Below are 21,418 nucleotides of genomic sequence, written 5' to 3'. Positions count from 1 at the left end.
GATTCCCACATTACCCTCCACCAAGAGGAAGCCGTGCCACGGAAGGGTACGCGTAACGAATTTTCCCGAGAAATAAGGTATACACTTCACAAGTTGTGCTAGTGAAAAAGTTAACGTTAAACATTGAACGAACTCGACAACGAACGAAAATATATAAAAGTATATATATATATAACAGTTATATAGTACTAGTACTCTGTACAACTACATATCTTAATTCATCCTAGTCTGTGCTTGATTCTAGATTTATAGCAATATGGCCGACTTTTACCGGTCAGTTTTTGTGTTTTGATAGCTACAATAAAAAAGTGAACTCATCTATATAAAAATAACTTAAATAGCGCGTTTCCTTAAAAAGTTAATTAAATTGAAAATATTATAATAATATAAAATTATCAAACATGGAAGCTCTTATACCAGTTATTAATAAATTGCAAGACGTCTTCAACACTGTTGGAGCTGATGCCATCCAATTACCTCAGATTGTCGTCTTGGGAACTCAGGTTCACATGCTTTTACTTATTTAAATTCCTTTAATTTCTTTTCAAGAAGCTAGTAAAAGACTTTCATTTTCAATCGATAAAAACAAGAACAATGGTTATGTAAATATGTATGTCATCTCTGATCATTGTCCCCATTCACTTATTCATGAAAATAACTGTAACTGCTATTTCTCTATGAAATATGAAATAAAGAACTACTTAAATTTTTAGCTTCGCAAATAATTTTAGTTTAACCAAATTATTAAATATGTAATTCTATCTTCTATCCTCATTTTAACCAATTGTTATGTTTAGAGCTCTGGAAAAAGTTCAGTTATAGAAAGTCTCGTTGGACGTTCTTTCCTACCACGGGGTCCAGGAATTGTGACTCGACGCCCGCTTATTCTTCAATTAGTTTACAGCCCTAAAGATAGCAAAGAACACCGATCTGCTGAAGAAGGTAAAAAAATCCTCAACCTTTAAAGATAAATTATCATAAAGTCTAGATGAATGCCTCTACATCCAAAATTCACAATCAAATTTTATTTTATAAGCTGCTATTCACATTTTCCTTTGTTCTACAAAATGGTTGCATTACAAGTTCAGTGAATCATGATTGTTTACATTTTTATCAAGAAAATGAAGTCTTTATTGTTAAACAATACTTATGTATTGTATGTAGTCTCAATGTCATGCACACAATGATAATTATATTTAATCCCACACTATTGTGTTAACTAGATCAATAACAACATCCTCATTCATTGGAATATTGCATGATTTAGTAACATGCAAAAACTTCCTTATATTGAATGTAACTGGCTTATTTAATTGCTTTTATTAACAACAATTAAAAACACAAATCACTTTTGCATCGTGTGATTGAAATAGGGATATTATTTTGAAAACTTATGTGGGGCGGGTTCTTTTTTAATTATTTACTTACCACTTGCGTTTAATAAGCGTGTCATATCATAAATATATTAAAAACAACACATAATCATAAGATATCTCACCATAGGCAGTATTAAGCTGTAACATTTAGTTCAATATTTAGTATTATTTTAGTCAAGAATAATATTTAAATATAATAATTCAATAATGTTGTAATGAGTTGTATAGCTTATTTTAATTTGTAATAATAATAACTTCAGTAATTAGAAGCCAGCAGGCTGGGACTGAGTCATGGAATCCCCTTTCTCAGCTATCTAAATCATTTATGTCAGGTTAGTGTAGATAAATGTCCTAATCAATAGACTTTTTATTCATTAATAATTAATCATTACTAGTTGATACCAATTCATACTAGTAGAAACCAATTTTGTTTTGTTTAGTATTTCCCTAGCATAATAAGTTGCAGTTTGTGTTACTTGTCTATTGTGTTAGTGTTTTCAACTGCATATTTTTATTGTAGTTTATACAATTTTATTGATAACAATATTATTACATATTAAACTAGATTCACTGGAAGATAACTAGTAACATTTGTAATTTAAGTTAAGTTTAAAGATTAAAAATTAATCACCTTATTTCACTAAGTTAACAAACTAATTTATCATAAAATAACTAGCTGAAAGCAGAATAATGATTTAATCTTTATTGTTTCAGGTACAGTAAATTTAGAAGAATGGGGCAAGTTTCTGCATACAAAAGAAAAGATTTACACAGATTTCGACCAGATACGGGATGAGATTGACAGGGAAACAGATAGGATGGCTGGAAACAATAAAGGCATTTGTCCCGAACCAATAAATTTAAAGATTTACTCAACCAGAGTTGTAAATCTTACACTTGTAGATCTTCCTGGTATTACCAAGGTAAACTGGTGTTTCCTTTATAATTTCCTTATGTATATAATACTTGTTATAATATGTTGTTTTATATATAAAATTACACTGGCATCTATTAATCTAACTGTAATGTTTTTAAATATCTGCATATTTCATTATATTTATTTTAACTATTATTGTATATTTAATTACATACTATGCATTCAAAAATGATTTCATGTATATCAATATAAGTCTAAACTGTTAAATTATAATAACAAACTACAATTTGTATCCATTTAAAACATTCAAATATTATGATCAATCATTACAGGTGCCAATAGGTGATCAACCGGAAGATATTGAAAATCAAATAAGAAACCTCATTTTTAAACACATTGCCAATCCAAACTCGATAATATTGGCTGTGACAGCTGCTAACACAGATATGGCCACTAGTGAGGCTATCAAAATGGCTAAAGATGTGGACCCTGATGGCAGAAGAACTCTAGCTGTTGTTACCAAACTAGACCTGATGGATGCAGGTAATACAATTAATTTCCAGCTTTATATTTTCTTAATGTAATGAAGACATGAATATTTTTTTATATATTCACACATTTGCAAACCATAAAATTCAGTAACGGTTAGAAAGGCAGCTTATAAGTGATCTCTTTCAGGCAACTCGTTGTTACGAAAAAGTGCAAATTATACATATACTAATCTTAATCTTAAAAAATAAAAATAAAAATCAGTGGTTCTACAACCTCTTCTGAATCTGTTTCATGATCATTTTTAAATCTAATAGGCAAGTAGGTGATTAGCCTCCAGTGCCTGACACACGCCGTCGACTTTTTGGGTCTAAGACATGTCGGTTTTCTCACGATGTTTTCCTTCACCGTTCGAGCAAGTGTTAAATGCGCACATAGAAAGAAATTCCATTGGTGCACAGCCGGGATCGAACCTACGACCTCAGATATGAGAGTCGCACGCTGAAGCCACAAGGCCAATACTGCTCTCTCAATCTTCAATCTTAATAAAAGATAAAAATTTGTCGAGTCATCAGTTTTCAGTGTTTCAGTTTCATTTCAGTTGTCATTTGTGAAGGGAATTTTGATTAATCATGATGATTTAATTTCAACATTCTTCTAGTCAAAACATTATTTGTTATGTGTTTAAATTCAAGTTTGTTTCGGTTCTTATTCTAAACTGCAAACAATTTAAATCTAGCAAGACTTGCATTTTTGATATTTATATTTAGATATTTTGGCAAGATTCTAACTTGAGATATGATTTGGTATATAGCCATTTTAAATGTTACAAAATTATATCAACATACATACGTTTGACATAGTATTTTTAATTGTTCTGTTTTTTTATTTCAGGAACTGATGCAATAGATATATTGTGTGGACGCGTGATTCCAGTTAAACTTGGAATCATTGGTGTCGTCAACCGATCGCAGCAAGACATTATCGATAAGAAAACTATAACGGTATTATTTTTATAACTAAATTCTTCACAAACTAGTTAAAGTACTTTAGTATGTATTTTTGAAACCCCGTTCAGATATAATTTTGTTATCTTCATCATTCTTCAAAATATAATTTATTCATGTGAATAAATTGCTTCTAATAGAACATATACTGCTCACATGCACTACACACTTAAAACGAACCTTGTTTTAAAAAAAATTTGTTATATCTCATTCTTTTTTATTATTGTTATTTTGTGTTTCTGTGTATGTGTTTTGTTAGTAATAAATGTTATGTCTATGTCTATTACCAGTTCTTCTCGTCCGTTCTATTTGAATTGAGTACTGGCAGTAAATTTAAATTTGGAATCATAACATTTTTTTATTTTTTATTATTGTTATTTTGTGTGTTTCTGTGTGTGTTTTGTTAGTAATAAATGTAATGTCTATTGCCAGTTCTTCTCGTCCGTTTTATTTGATTTGAGAACTGGCAATAAATTTAAATTTAGCATCATTTAATTTTTTAGATAATTCTTGAATCTATTCACCACGACTGCTGCAAACTTTGAACTTCATTGCATAATAATTTCCTTGTTTAATTTAATATTTAAAACAATAAAAATAACATGTTCGTATTAAACTTGTAGGATGCGCTAAAGGACGAAGCGACGTACCTTCAAAGAAAATATCCGACGATCGCAACTCGAAATGGTACTCCACACTTGGCCAAGACACTCAACAGACTACTTATGCACCATATAAGAGATTGCTTACCAGAACTTAAGGTAAAAAAAAATGCAAAAAGCTAGAAATCCTTAATTTTTTTTAGCTCCCGAAAAGAGCGTACCAATTCGTGAAAGTCCGACAACGCACTTGCGAGCTTACGGGCAATGTGAGTGTCCATGGGCGGCGGTATCACTTAACATCGGGTGAGAGGTGAGGGTCTCCTGCCCGTTTGCCTACTATTACATAAAACAAAACAGAATCTTTCTTGATAATAAAACATATTTTTACCGAATTTAAGTTATGTATTTTCAATTATTTTTGCTTTGCACCAATGGATATTTTGTCTATGTGTACAATTAACACTAGATTGTACGGTGCAAGAAAAACATTGTAAGGAAACCGGCATGTCTCAGACCCAAAAAGTCGACATGTGAGAGGAATAGAAGGCTGATCACGTATTAAGAAAAATGAGACAAAAAATAGTAATCTAAGACACAAAAAATTTAAATCTGAGACACAAAAAATAGTAATCTGAGACACATAAAATAGAAATTTGAGACACAAAAAATAGAAATCTGAGACACAAAAAATAGTAATCTGAGACACAAAAAATATAAATTTGAGACACAAAAAATAGAAATCTGAGACACAAAAAAATGGAAATCTAAGATACAAAAAATAGAAACCTGATACACAAAAAATAGTAATCAGAAACACAAAAAATAGAAATCTGAGACACAAAAAATAGAAATCTGAGACCAAAAATAGAAATCTGAGACACAAAATATAGAAATCTGAGACACAAAAAAATGGAAATCTAAGACACAAAAAATATAAACCTGATACACAAAAAATAGTAATCAGAAACACAAAAAATAGAAATCTGAGACACAAAAAATAGAAATCTGAGACCAAAAAATAGAAATCTAAGACACAAAAAATTTAAATCTGAGACACAATATAGAAATTTAAGACAAAAAAACAGAAATCTGAGACATAAAAATTTTTAGCGCCACTGTTTTTTTTTATATATTTGATCTTACTATACAAGACAACATCATGTCATAGAATTAAAGTGCCACGCGCCAATCAAGACTCCTGCGGTTACACATTAACCTTGTTAATGATCATATAAATTCATTTCAGGTTCGCGTTAATGTAATGATAAGCCAATTCCAATCCCTCCTCAACTCGTACGGCGAGGATGTGTCAGACAAATCGCAAACATTGCTACAGATTATAACAAAGTTCGCCAGCGCCTACTGTTCGACGATAGAGGGCACTGCACGCAATATTGAAACTACCGAGCTCTGTGGTGGAGCGAGGATATGCTATATTTTCCATGAGACCTTTGGCCGTACTCTGGATTCCATACATCCTTTAGTTGGTGAGTGCTTTACGCTTTACTCGCGTATGCGTGGTCTTCCCATGGTGGACAGATCTTTGTTTTTTATTTATTTTTATTTATTATTTAAGATGTCATGTGGAACATGGTGTAATGGTTCCAGTTTACAAAAGTTGTGTAAAACAAAAATCTTGGCAATTAAAGAGTGGCGGAAAGTTTATTGCCAGTTCTTCTCTTCCATTCTACGGCCTTGATTAGAGAACTGGCAGTAAATGTAAAATTAGAAGCATTTAATATGTATTTCTTTTTTGACGTTCATAAGTGTATATTGTGTCAAAAATTTATTGGATTTGTCAAATGCAATGTTTTTGACTTTATGAATCATAGGTCTATTCAAATATGTATCTCGATTCACAATATTGAGAGATGTCAAATGTCAAACTTGATACAGTAAAAATGGTTAAACAGCTCCCGAAACTACATTTAAGTTCAATGTTCTAAAATACTGTTATTCTAATTGCACTATATATTTCACTGACAAAAGGACATTAAGTAATAATTTATTATTAAAAATAAATATTTTATTTATTATTATTCAGAAAAAAACTTTATTGTTCTCCAGGACATCTAACAAATTTACTAATATTAATGTACCAAATCAATGTACACTTATAAACGACTGTAAAAATTTAAATTTACACCATCACGCGTAGAACGGAAGAGAAGAACGGGCAATAATCTCTCCGCTACTCTTTAATCGCCACGTTTTTTGTTTTACACAACGTTTGTAACTGCAACCATTACACCATGTTCCACATAACATCTTAAGTAATACTTAATAATTTTACTGTTATATAAGTATCAAGTTATATAGTCTTTCACAGGAACATATTATACAGGAATTAGATCAGGGAGGATAATTAATTAAAAAATATTGGTTGTTTGTAAAGTAGGTTTACGATCGAGATGTTTACGTGATAACGTCTTATTGGTGATATAAGTTTTTGGGAAGTAAGGAATTAATGAAGATAACAATTTTTTCAAATTTTAAATTACATCTATCGTTTTATTCACACTTTTGATGATAAATTTCGGGTGTAAAATGACAAGTTTACTTATTCGACTATGATATACATTTTTCTTCATACATTCACGGAATGACTGGCAGCGCTCGAGATGAGACGGGAGATCGGTCCGTCTCTCTCTCGTTATACCTGCGATCGCGCTCGTGAGGTTTTGGTGTGACACAAGTTTCTGAACATGTCACCCGACTAAAACGATTTGAAAGACGTTATCACGTCAAAATGTGACTTAGCTGTGTTTAAACACAAGCTAAGTCACATTTTTGATTAATATATAAATTAATATAATAACTAATAGCCAATGTTTTTAGGTTTAACCCGTATGGACATATTAACTGCTATACGCAATGCAACTGGACCTCGGCCTGCTCTATTTGTACCTGAGGTGTCGTTTGAGTTGCTCGTTAAAAGGCAGATAAGAAGACTGGAAGATCCTTCGCAAAGATGTGTAGAACTTGTAAGTCTAATTTGTTTTATTCATTATATTGAATCACTAGCTTTCCACATTTTGCTAATACAGTTCCCGTCCATAACGCGGTAGACTCGGATCGCGTTATAGGAAATCGCGTTGTAGGAGTATTCTCGTTTTTTTTTTAACAATTCAAAAACTAGGAACACGATTTTTATAAGGGTATTTATACTCTGATTTTTCAATTCGTAGAATTCTGAAATTTCATAAGTGTTGCTACTAAAAAAGTGCTCCACCGAAAAAGGGACAAATTTGACTTATTTGAAGGCAATAAAAAAAAATGCTACGTACTTTACAAAAAGGTAAATCTAAATATTTACTTACTCAAGTGACTTAATACAAAAATAACAAATATTTCAATATCACGAACAATATATCGAATTAACTTTTATTACTTTATTTTATTCTTTAGCTGGCGTCAGGTTCATTTCAGGTTTAGTAAACCTTTAAAAAAAATGTTATATTTACTTGTGCGTTTATTAGTGTTTGTGATGAAAATGTACGTAATTATCACTCGCCGTTAAACCACTTTTGATGTGGAGCATCGCACTTACAAATGAAATGTATGTATAGACTCAGATGTTCAGACTCGTATTGAAATTGAAAAATGTGCCCGGCCAAAAAGGTTTGCCACCTCTGACATGTCAAGAAATGATAGCTATCAGAATTCTACGGAACTAAAAATCAGAGTATAATGTAATCTTTGAACAACACAATTGAAAGACGTGCAAAGGTACACAAAACTAATTATGGACTTAATAAATCATTATAAATTTTACACTACAGAAATATAACTTGAGAAATCTCCGCGTTATAGTCGGCAATTATCGCGTTATATTGGGAACGGAAAACGCGTTATAATAATAATAATTATAACTAATAATAATTAATAATAAATAATTCAGACCACTGGTTAATAACACTATATTTATAAAACTATATAGGTCCATGAAGAAATGCAGCGTATAGTGCAGCATTGTGGCACTGAAGTGCAGCAGGAGCTGTTGAGGTTCCCGCGGCTGCATCAGCGCATAGTTGACGTTGTTACCCAGTTGTTGAGGACACGGCTGCCTGCCACCAATTCTATGGTAAGCAAAACTTGGGTAAATTTTAATTAAAAAATATTTAACTGGCAGCTTGGTTAAAAAAATAACTCAAATTTTAAAGCTATTTTCTTCAATATGAAGCAAAAGCAAAAAGTTGTGGCTGTCTTGGGTAGTTCTAATGACGTCACACGGACGACCCTACTAAAATTAATCAATTTTAATTTATTTCTCAGTCCATGGCCGCTTTGAAATATTTGTATGTTGAATAGTACAAACAAAATTTAAATCTGTTATAGAGTACAAACGTAACCAAAGAAAATAAAGCACATATAGACATACAATAGCACATATAATACATCTTATATAGACATAATTGTAACAAAAAATATTATAAAATAAAAAGTGATTTTATATATTTACCAGAAAACTTTTTGCTACATTAATCTTCTCTATATACGTTTTCAAGTATAGTATCCCCATACGCTTCATAAATATGTACGTCGCTCTCCGGCGAAGAGTCAAGAGAGAGAGAGAGCAAGCGGGGAGTATTAACTTACTACAAATTTTCATAAGACTGAAATAATGCATAGTGCGAGGGGGATTATTATTTATATACAATGTACAATTTTCTTATAATTTTTCAGGTGGAAAACCTAGTGGCTATCGAACTGGCGTACATCAACACGAAGCATCCGGATTTCCACCGCGAGGCTGCTCTGGTGTCCGGATTACTGAAAAGTACGGACGGGTTTGAAGAATTTCGCCCCAAACCCACTCGACCAGCTCCATCGCCGGTACATAATATGATTAAAGTAATTTTTTCAAATTATTTCAGGGTGCCACTAACATGGTAGTATTAACACAACAATTGGACTAAGTAACTAATAACTTAATACAGTGTAAACTCTATATAACGACACTTAAGGGACTGTACCTATGGGAGCGTTCAAGTGTAACGCCCCCCCCCCCCCCCCTTTGTAACGCGCCGTAACGTTTTTCTGTACCCAATACTAAAACGTTTCGTCACCACCAAAGTGACTCTTTATACCTAAAAGTAACCATTATGTGGTTTAAAGTACTGGAAAGTCGAAAATAATATTAACAATAATGCGTAATTCAATCCCCGCCCCGCATCGTAACGTTTTACAAAAGGACCAAACCCCCCCCCCCCCCCCCCAAACTTGATCGCTCCCTATTTTGAAAAAAAAAAGGGTGCGTGTATTTATGTACGCGCGTAAGAAGTTATACTTCTTTGGCATTATTCAAAATAGTTTTTGATTGCATACAAATAATTAATTACAATTAAATAATCAAAGACTGGAAAAGGAGTCATTATAGTCAATAAAGTTCAGTTTACATTTGTAAAATTAAATAAATAAATATTTATTATTATTCTCTTACATTAATTAAGTGTAACATAAATTCTACTATTATTCGAATGTTGTTTTTAAATTATGTCCAATGCCGTAGCATCTTCCGTGGGCAACTTCATTCAGTTAATTTTGTGTCACGGTGCGCGCGCATCGTAAAATTTCATTCTCATCAATTTTTCATAACGCGCCTAAAGAAGTATAACTTCAAAAATTGTATTAAAAAAAGAAAGTTTATTTCAGACTAGAGCTAGAAATTACATAACAACCATTCGTATTTGAACGCTATTGCGTTGTCTGTTATTTTTGTACTGTACCAGTAGTTAGGTTGTATTTTTTATTTAATTCATATCTTGCGATATTGAGGCATCTTCGTGATAAATCACATCCAAGCATGCGCAATTTGTAAAAAAAGAACAGATTTCTTGGAAAGTTCGGTACGTATGGCGAGTACCGAGAGAGTTTATTTCTCGCTAGGACAATAAAGCGACAAAACAACGTTTTAACTAATTTTGGCAATTTAAAAAGTACTTTTTAGTCTTACTTGTTGTCGTTATTGAGGGTGGGTGAAATGCTGTTGAGTGTATCATTGAATGGAAGACGAGCTAAACCAACTAAAGCCGAGTGATTCCGGGGTTTGTCGTTAAATCGAGGTATGTTACGTGGAGTTTACACGGTACTACTACTAACTAATTAACGGAGTCAAAAAAGATTCTGCCCAGTCAATTGAATTGTTCAAAATTGTATAAAACGTATTCATACACGTGATTGATATCGCTTAATGCTTGGATATCGCTTTGAAATTAAATTGCCGTGACAAATCATTCTTTGTAAGACCATTGTTTTTATGATGAATGTGTAACAAGCCTAACAAAACTAACTTAATCGCTTATCGTTAAAATTAACTTAGAATAATAATAAGTTAAAAATGAATCAGTTAAAAATTAGCTTCGGGATAATTGTTGTACTGAAATTGCAAATATATATGATGGCAATCAAAAAATACTTGAAGTAAAATAACACATGGCAACATTGAGGAGTGTCTGGTTAGTTAAAAAAACAAAAGAATGTCGGTCATGTATACATAGACAATAAAGTTGCAAGTTATTTAAATAGGATTTTTTTTGTATAGTTATTTCTTCGCCAATTGCTCCGGCAAATGGGTGAAAGGGGGTCCACTTTGGCGTTTCTAGCTAATGTTTGGGATGTTCAGGTAATGTCATATCATCCACATGTGCTTTGTAAAGTGGGCTCTCTTTCACATTACGAGTAACGGAACGTTATTGTCACCAATAGTTAAAACTTGGGGTAGGCGCTTTGGTGGATTTTTTGTGGGAAGAATTTTATGTTGATCTTCAGTTATTCGTAATATAATAATTTGAAAATCCACGTTTACAATGTTTTAAGATTTAGATTTTTCACAGATTCATTGTTGAATAAAATGCATGATTTTGGTTTTATTTAATGCATAAAGCCGGTACACAAAAACCGAGTTTCATACAGTACTATCGTACTTAAAAGCAGACAAAATAACATACATCTTAAGCGCAAACTACCTTAAATTTAGCAGTCGTTCGTTTATCGTTAGCCGTCGATAGCTGCAACTAAAATGAAGTACGGAATTGTTGTTAAAAGAGCAAATAAAATAACTAATGGAAAAGCTATGACCAGAATCAAACACGACATTATACTAGCCACGTAAATTATAACGATCATGAAAGTGGTGCTAAGAAATTCTATATTACTTGTACCCATTGTATGCTTGTAAGCATTTCCTTACCCAAATAATGAAAATTAACTAGAGATGAAGGTAAAGCAATAAGACCAAATTTGTTAATTGATTTTAACATCGGCTAGTTATCCTAGCGTAGACCTCATATTAATTAACCTTGTAAGATATTGTAGAACCCCTAAGTTGACTATGGCGTATGGTTTCTAAAGTTGAAGTTCTACGTACGTTTCATACGATGATGAAACGTACAATACGTTGGCGCAGTATATGAAAAATCTTAGTGTTGCGTATACCACCGTATACGCTGCAAGATTTTGTTGTCAATTCTCTTGAAGAATTTTTTATGATAATAAATTAAGACTTTAGGAGGTTCTACAGTATTTGGCATTATAAAATCATTAAAAAATGCATATTACAGCAAGTTCCCGCCATTACTGACGGACATGACAGATTGCCCTCACAGAATAGTGAATCGCCACAGACTCCACAGGTAAAAGCTTTACTCACATTCATTTAAATAAAATTGCTATTCGGCTTGATTCATAGATAGGGTGATTAAGAAATGAGACTTGGGTCTGTTTCACAATGTACGGATAAGTTCTACATAAGTTCCAAATTAGCTATTTATTACTTATTGGTATGATAAACACTATTGTTGCGTTTCACGACTGTCAGCGTTATTCGTCACATAAAGTCCGATGAAGTGTCAAATAGCACAATTTTTCTTCCAAATAATTTATGTGTTGCATTTGGTACTTTATCCATACATTGTGAAACAGACCCTAACTCTATTTTGATATACGGGAGTCGTTTGAGATAAGTCTATCTCATCCATACATTTTAATAGAAAAGGAATCATTATTAATTCTCAAACGAATTAGGTCTTGTTGTTGGAAAATTCATCATTTTTATTATTTGTGATAGCTAATAATAGACAAAAGTTTTCGCTGTATGGCCCTGATATGGAATACAGTTGATTAAAATTTTTATGAGTGCCGTATGCAAAAAATATAAATACATTTTGTATATTAAGAGGGTTGGGTTGAGGGTTGTCCTCTAAATAATCTTTTTTAAATACTTTTTTGGGATTATTAATTAATAAAAAAACACCAGTGGCCCTTGGTATTGGTCTCAGATTACTGTATCTGTTTCGTAATCATTCTGAGTTAGTAGGTAAGTGATCGGCTTTGTGTGAAAGACACACGACGTCGGCTTTTTGGGTTTAAGGCTTTTCTCACGACGTATTCCTTCACCGTACAAGCGAGTACTAAATTCACACATAGACTGAAAGGCCCATTGGTGTACAGCTGGGGTTTGAACCTATGACCTCAGGGATGAGACGCCAATGCTCGCGCTTAAGTAATTGTCATAAGTTAGACTTCATGTCTTAGGTCCGTATTTTAAAAGAAAATCAAAATTAAATCTAGTTTCAACAGCTGTCAAACCATATTTTCCTGCATGAGTATTGACACATTTGACAGGGATCAAGACCAAATTGTGACTTGAGATACTTATTGGATATGATCCATAGTTTTTTTTTTTGTATTATAAAATTGGTTTCGCCCTTTAAGATTTTTTTATTGTTTCCTTTCTTTTGAAGTATGGAAGAGATTGCTAAATAGCGTTACGGTCTCAGGTCACAATAATTGCATTTAAAATGTAAAGAGTGTAGAAATAAATTTTAATCTTTATAGATGAATGGCAGTCCCGAAAATAGATCAATGACTCCGCAAAAGCCTGTGAACCTTCTACCCGAAGTGCCGAGTCACACATCGAGAAAGCTCTCGGATAGAGAACAACACGACTGTGATGTTATTGGTAAGTCCTATTATTTTTAGTTTTTCTCATATTTTTTATTGAAATTTTTGAGATTTTAAGAGTGATTTAAGTTTATGGTGTATCGCCCGACGCAAACTTTGTAACTCCTTTGAAACAGGGCCAGCGCGAGCTATTGTACATTACATTTTGAAGCATGCCCCTGAACTGAACATTTTGGTCCTTCGAACCGGATTTCTATAATGATTACTAAACTCCTGCTTCTCAGAATCCAAAACGTTTTTGACGTACGGGAGTCAGACTTACCGCTGTCTCGTCTGTCGTTTCTGAATTAGAGTTGAGACGTCACGGTACTTCAAAAACGTATTGGATTCGGACAAACAGGAGTTATAATTCACGCTAAGTTACCATTCAATCTTAGGGTAAACATTTCGTATTGTAATGTAATTATACTATGTTTATCTAGTATCGGTGATGCGCTGATCAAGTTTTATATAGAAAATTTAATTGCAATTATATTATTGTACAGTGTCATAAACTTTTCTTGGCCGGTAAGAGCATCGCTGTCATGGATATTAGTATTGCCAGTAAATAAAAATTAACCATTATAAGGGGAGAAGTCATGCAGGCTAACTTATTAAAAAAATGTTTACTAGTATCTAGAAAATACAGTTCTAGGCTTAAATAAATGTGACACAAACTTAGGAAGAACTGATATGATAAGTTTTGCTACCTGTATTATTAATATAATATCTTTTAAGTTAAGTAGCAATCAGAACAGTTCGATAATTCAAACTTTGCTATTATAATTAATAATGCAAGGAATAAAAATAAATACATTTTAGTTAGATAGTAAAATTATTTATTGTACGCGCCAAGAAATTACAGAAACTGAACAATATCAAAATGGCGATGGTAGTACCAATTTCAGCCGCCGGCCAAGAAAAGTTTGTGGCACTGTATATTATAGAAATAATAATGACAGATTTGGAAAGAATTTATGTCCTCATACAAAAATAACGTTAAACATTTGATACGCAGAAGCATAACGTACCTATGTTTTCTTCTTATTTGTACGCGTTTCCGCTTTAATTGAATCTTCGAGCAAATAAAGTTCGCGTCGGAGCTACCACAAAATCTCTGATGTTTCTTAGATGTACAGATAAACGATGTTTTATGTTCGCCGTTTTATTTTCATTAACCATTGTTACTAATTGAACATTTCATGACATTTAATAATTTTGTAATGTTAGGTGGACGGAGCGAGATATCCCCTCAAAATCGAATGACAGTAGAGGGCATCAGTATGATGCATTTGAACCATATGGGTGATTTAGTCGGTGAGGAATATAGGCAATGCTTTTTATTGGTTTCCGACCACCTCTCATCTGCTTGTCGCTTGTCCAAATTAATAGTTACATTCACGAAGACATCGCAATTGCTTGGGTGCACCATGTACAAATGTCGTCTGTACTTCTCAATAATCATAGTATTATTTTCTGCTATGGGAGCGTTCAAGTATTACGTCACGCAATTTTTTGGACCCCCCCCCCCATGTAACGCGCCGTTACGTTTTTCTGTACCCAATAGTAAAACGTTTCGTGACCACCCAGTGACTCTTTATAGCTAAAAGTTACCATTATGTGCTGTAAAGTACTGGAAAGTCGAAAATAATATTAATAATAACGCGTAATTCAATCCCCGCATCGTAACGTTTTACAAAATGAAAAAAATTTCGTTACGTAATACTTGAACGCTCCCTATGCTACTTTTTAATTAAGAGTTAAAATCTACTTCAAATACTTTAGTGGGTAGCTGGATTCGTGCTGCGCGGCGAAAACCAGAAAAACCAAATATTTCCCCAATTTTTCTCTATTGCAGACATAATTACTTTAATAATTCCATTTTTACTTCCGTTAATCAACCAATCAAGTTTATTTACAAATCTGTTTAAAGATTTCGAATTATATTCAGTCTTAAATTAGAAACTCGGGGACACGATAGAGTAATATTAAAAATTTGTAATGTAAAATAATCTTGAATTCGGTAGCTGTTTTCCGTCCACCGCGCCGCTTGATTTGTATAAGGTGCAAAGTATTAAAAGCGAGCGAAAAATACGATGTCAAATATTTTTATGAGGAATTTTAACTTTGACTTAACCATACGCATAGTGTGTTTAAACTCAACGGTATAAAGCGAAAAATTTTGCACATATCTTCGTGGATGGAACTATTATTTTCATGTTATTTGTGTTGAAATATTATTGAGAGGTATTTAAAACTAGGTAATAAGTAATAATTGGACGAACAAAGATAGTCACAACCACTGTTTGGGGCTAGAAATTAATTCTGGTGTTAATAATTTCTGCCGGCAAGGGCAGTTTTTGCCTTTAAGTAATTGATTTAGACAATTCTTAATGTGAACTTTTCTATATTTCTGTTCCACGCACGTCATGAATGCGATTTTTAATTAAACATTTATTAGGTGATGCCCCGCGATAAATTCTGTCTACTCATAGATATTTTTCACGTTTAACCATAGACTTATCGTGCCATAGATTAGCGATTAACTTTTGTTTGGTTTAGTATTAGCGATTTAATAATTTAAATGGTATGTTAATTGAATGTCGTAGTTTTTGAATGTTCTGGTGTTCGTACTTGTGTTGTCTTGTGTATGTATTGTTCAAAATATCCAATAGGTATTTTTATTCAACATCTAATATTCACACTTCCCGGGCCCAAGACGCCAAGCCGACCAGACCTAGTTTAAGTGAAGTAATTTTTAGGAAAGTGTAGATTTGACACTTCTGCCTGGTCGTGTGCCTAGGCTATTAAGGGCCCTATGTAAAAAATATCTTCACACTTGCGTCAAGCAGCTTTCCTATTACAAAACCTAAGAAACTTCACTAAATTTTATAGGAAAACGGAAAAATATGAAAATTTAAGAATTATTTATGTAGAGTAGCAGGGCAGTGTTGGACTGCTTGTACATTCGAATCATGGCACTAATGGAATTTCCTTGCTATGGCCACAATTATCACTTAGTGGTATCATGTCTAATGTTAGACACACATTTTTTTATTAATTTTTTTTTAAATTATAGTTAACAGAAACTCATTAACACTTCGTAATAATCTATCGCCAGCAAAGTTGTTGGGACCGTTCGAGTATTACGTAACGAATTTGGGGGGGGGGGGGGCTTCCTTTTATAAAACGTTCCGATGCGGGGCGGGGATTGAATTACGCATTATTGTAAATATTATTTTCGACTTTCCACGACTTTACACCACATAATGGTAACTTTTAGGTATAAAGAGTCTCTGGGTGGTCACGAAACGTTTACTATTGGATACAGAAAATCGTTACGGCGCGTTACATGGGGGGGGGGCAATTATCTCCAAAAATTGCATACGTAATACTTAAACGCTCCCTTCAACGAATCACCGATAAAGGTCGCTCTGTCCATATTTTAGCCCGGGTTCTATATCTCAAAAAAACCAGTCGTTCTAGCGAGATGAAGATTTTTCTATGAACAATATTCAAGCTTTATTATATTAACTGTTATATAAGAAAACGATTATAGAACTCGGACCTTATTCCAAAACATCAGTTTTGGGCATTCACAAAATTGATAGACATTTTAAAACATCTACAAAAAACAAGGCCTTATTATAAAATGAGAACAGAGAACACAATACAGTGTTCGTTACGGTTACGTTGTTCCGTAGTTTCCTTAGAACAACGGTAAAGATAAAAATATGGTCAATCAACTTTAGTTCACGTTTTATAATAAGGCCGGAATTCTAAGCTAAAGGCTGATTTACACAGGGTCAGTAGACAAGTCAGTCGCAGCGCCAATGTCGGCGCCGCGACTGACTTTAACTGTTTACATGAAGTAAGTAGTAGTGGTGCGTTTCTCACGATGACCACACGTATGTGAAGTCAGTGGGAAAAATGAATTCGCGAAAACAACTGAAACGTAATAATATGTAGCCCTTATGGCTTTAATTTTATTTTTTACTTCAGTAGAAGTGAGCCCTTCGATTTGCATTTGTTGAGCCATATTTTGCAACGCTGTAGACCGCATTTCTTTATAGCGGTAATTTAGGGATTTAATATCCCAAAGGCACTCGTTTTCGCAATTTAATTGCACCAATTTTAAGGTTTCGTCTTCGCTAAGCTTCATTTTTATCGCCAGCGAAAAAAACGTGGTCACTCTACAACGCAGCGGCAGTGACTAACCACGCACTGACTTGTCTGTTTACACGGGGTTTATTTGGCTGGCGCGGAGGTGCGCGGGTGGCGGGGGGCGCCAACTGACTTTAAAATATTCGTGTCCGAATATTCAAGTCAGCGCTGACTTCAAGCCACTGTACTGACTTCAAATCAGTTTACACAGGGTTTTTTTCGGGTCAGCACTGACTTGCCTCGAATTTGTAGTCAGTTACTGACCCTGTGTAAATCAGCTCTTACACACATTACAATCACGCGAAATTTCACACCTGCACCCTCAAACACTAAATATGTATGAAATGTTCTGGAACATACGCCGACTTTAAAATTATTGCAAATCAATTCTGGGCTAAAATTAATTTACCGAGAATTTTCGCAGAAACTCTGTCTAAAGTATAGGTATTTCTCGTTTTTTTTATTCAGAGCCGAGGATTTCCAAATAATTTTAAAGTTGGTGTTTTGATTACTAATTATAAGCCAAATACAATAGTTTAACGAATGTTGTGTCTGCATGCGTACAGTGTATAAAATACCTACTCATAATATTAAACCTCGAATAAGTAGTTAAATAGAGTTATCAGATTTAAACCGTTTATTGAATATCTAAAAATCAATAATGTAATAATATAACCCGTTTCTATATAAACAGATTTGAGAGCAGAAAAAAAAACAGTGTTGGCCTAGTGGCTTCCATCTGATAATCCCTGAGGTCGTAGGTTCAATCCCGGCTGTACCAATAGAGAAGGAAACCGTATTGATTTAGACCCAAAAAGTCGGTGTGTGTCTGATCAGGAGGCTGATCACCTACTTGCCTTTTAAATTGACAAATGATTAAAAATCTGAGGCGCAGACCTAAAAAGGTGTAACGCCACTGATTTATTTTATTTAAACAGATTATAGAGTCGTTTTAGTTTTGACAACTTTAATATAAATATTCGTTTATTGTATTATTTATGACACGAAATGAATAGCTACTTGAGGTTTATAGTATGTTAACGATTAAAAAAAGGTAAATATAAAAAATATTAATATTTCAGAACGACTGATTAAGTCGTATTTCTACATCGTTCGAAAGTCGATTCAGGACTCTGTGCCCAAAGCGGTGATGCATTTCTTGGTTAACTACGTGAAGGATAATCTACAGTCGGAGTTGGTGACTCACCTTTATAAGTCAGACCAGGCCGAGAGCCTCCTCAACGAGTCTGAACATATCGCTCAGAGGAGGAAGGAGGCTGCCGACATGCTTAAGGTAAGTTTTTTTTTATGTTTACCAATAATGATCCGTTCAAGGATTACGTGAGCAGATCTACTGCAATTTATCCTCCCCCCACATATTGTCTATTCTTGACATATTGGTGACTTGTAATATGGTATACGCGAAATAGAACTAATTTGAGTGTACGACCAACCAGGCTCCAGAAGATAAACCACTCCTTATATGGAAATTGTTTTCGTTTTTACAACAAACTCCCAAGGGAAATTAGAGAATTATCACTAAATAAATTCAAAGCCCTCGTTAAACGTAAATTAATCAATGAAGTTTTTTAAAAAATTGACGAATACTTAAATGATCCTAATCCTTGTGATTGATTTATCAATACTTGGCGATTAAAAAGAGTGGTCTAAAGTTTCTTGCCAGTTCTTCTTACCCGCTCTACGCCCTTGACTTGCGAACTGGTAGTTAATGTAAATTTACAATTAATTTAACTTATTTTGACGTTCATAGTTTCAGTTTATAAAAGTATATAATTACTCTTGACGTAATCACCAAATAAGAAAATCAAAGACCCCCCCCCCTCCCCCCTATAGTGCTTTAGTAATACTTGAACGGCTCCTAATGAGAAGTAAAGAAAAGAGAAACTACATAAGTAAAGGAAATAGCATCCATTTAAATTTTGTACCCTAATAAAATAATGTGTTCTGTGATCAATGCACAGAATATACACAGCTCTGGACATGACAATTGTCAAAAGAGGTATTTCTTTGACAGTAATTGATGTTGATTAAATATTTAAAAAAATATGATTCCATAATTTTTTTTTTCAATATTTAAATGTAGGAACACAATGAAATTAGATAAACAGAGATTTTACCTCTTAAACTTGTCAATTATGACAGATGACACTTGACAATTGTCTAGTCTTGACGATTTTAATGATTTTTCAGGCTCTACAACGCGCTGGTCAAATTATCAGCGAGATTCGTGAAACGCACATGTGGTAAAGCGCCATCTAGTCTGTGAATTAGTTAATTTGTTCTGTACATAGCATCCTGAGCTAAGGGCACACTGAATTACGCTGTCATTTTAACATCTCTGTTATCGTTGGAAAGGATCTACGGTTTTAACCTTACAAATTGACAAATTGACTGAAGTCAAGCGATAAAAATTTAATAATAACAAAATGGCATTAAAATGACCGTAGGACCATCATGTATTTAAACATTTCGGGTGCCTCTTGCTTCGTTTCAAAATGGCGCATACAAACCAAATAATTTTTAATAATCAATTATCAAAGGTTATTTTTATCAAAGTGGTCATAAATTTATTTAAAACCATTTTGTGTTAGAGACGTTTCAGCGCGCTCAACTTTCAACCCTTAGGTCGTGTGTTCGAACCCCGGCTGTGTTCACAAAACAAAACAGCATAAATCGACTACTATGAAGTATCTAGTTTGTATGCGCATTGTCTATTGCTACATGACAGTTAGAATATTGGAAACTAGTTAAGAAAACCAAGTTAGAAATGAATTTAAGTTATAATACTTACTGAGTTTTAAGGCTGTTAAGACCTTACTTAAGGCCATCGCACAGTACTCAATAAAAACACTTTTGTGCTCAGCGCCATCTAGTGTGCGGTGGCTAGTATTACTAATAGGTTTCAAGTACTGTCGATAAATGAAAATAATTTCTACTTATGTTATGATAATTATTTGAAATGTGGTGCGTAGCGCCATCTAGTGCGGTGGCTGTTATTAGGCTCGTATTTTTTTCGTAGTTGTATAAATTATTAATTATGAACACTTATTAGTTGAATGTTTTTATAGTGTGAAAATTAGTCAGGGAATACTCACTGCCTGATTATTAATGAAATATATAAATCTACTATTATAATTGCATTATTGATTTGGTTATTTAAAAAAAAAAGAATATCCTTAACGATATCAAATAGTATGGTTTATGGTTAGAAAAAGGTTCTTTCTTTTAATTCGACAACCTCATCACAGCTATAAACGATTCGTTTTAATTATAGAAACTGAAAGTTTATTAATCACCTTGGGTTCAAGTATTACGTCACGCAATTTTTGGTGATTATTGACTCCCCCCCCCCCCATGTAACGCGCCGTAACGTTTTTCCGTACCCAAGTATAGTAAAACGTTTCGTGACCACCTAGTGACTCTTTATACCTAAAAGTTACCATTATGTGGTGTAAAGTACTGGAAAGTCGAAAATAATATAAACAATAACGGCTTAATTCAATCCCCGCCCCGCATCGTAACGTTTTACAAAAGGACCCCCCCCCCAACATTCGTTACGTAATACTTGAATTAATTTCCCGAAATATTCGATTCTAGAACTCTTAAAAAATCAAATGCAATTATAATAGAATAATACCACAAAATATGAATCAATACTTTTGCTTTTTTCAGTTACCATTTCTATTTGAAGTGAAATGTGATATTTTTTGTTTCCAAAGTTAGTTAATCTTTGAATTTATTGAACAGGGCTTTATAGAATAGTTGTTTGTCTAAATCAGCTGCATGTATTGGTAAAGTATTCCAAAGTTGATATTGTTCCGTGTGCTTATGAACAATTTAATGTTACGCAATAAGATTGTATTTAAAAGTCTGTTAATATAATATTGTCATCCTTTTTTGACTTTTATTTTCCTTGAAAAACATACCCCCACGAGAAGT

General features: G+C 33.3%; 1 protein-coding gene across 8 annotated transcripts; it reads left to right on the top strand.

Moving 5' to 3' along the window:
- The first annotated feature begins 231 nt into the window (after positions 1-231).
- On the top strand, positions 232-20,826 carry LOC125061392 (dynamin-1-like protein). Of its 8 annotated transcripts, none has more exons than XM_047666814.1 (16): positions 232-503; positions 798-942; positions 1,637-1,708; positions 2,091-2,299; positions 2,586-2,796; positions 3,637-3,746; positions 4,373-4,510; positions 5,598-5,838; positions 7,190-7,335; positions 8,292-8,435; positions 9,038-9,187; positions 11,914-11,985; positions 13,190-13,313; positions 14,525-14,611; positions 18,541-18,752; positions 19,670-20,826. In XM_047666814.1, exons 1-16 carry the CDS (start codon positions 402-404, stop codon positions 19,724-19,726), a joined length of 2,220 nt encoding a protein of 739 aa, XP_047522770.1. In that variant the 5' UTR covers positions 232-401; the 3' UTR covers positions 19,727-20,826. The 8 variants fall into 8 exon arrangements, with proteins under 8 accessions (XP_047522770.1, XP_047522769.1, XP_047522775.1 ...); XM_047666813.1 differs by having other exon boundaries at positions 9,038-9,205; XM_047666819.1 differs by lacking the exon at positions 11,914-11,985.
- The last annotated feature ends 592 nt before the right edge of the window (positions 20,827-21,418 follow it).

This window comes from Pieris napi, chromosome 23, assembly GCF_905475465.1.
Source record: "Pieris napi chromosome 23, ilPieNapi1.2, whole genome shotgun sequence".
Classification (NCBI taxonomy): Eukaryota; Metazoa; Arthropoda; class Insecta; order Lepidoptera; family Pieridae; genus Pieris; species Pieris napi.
This window is presented reverse-complemented; position numbering and strand designations above follow the sequence as displayed.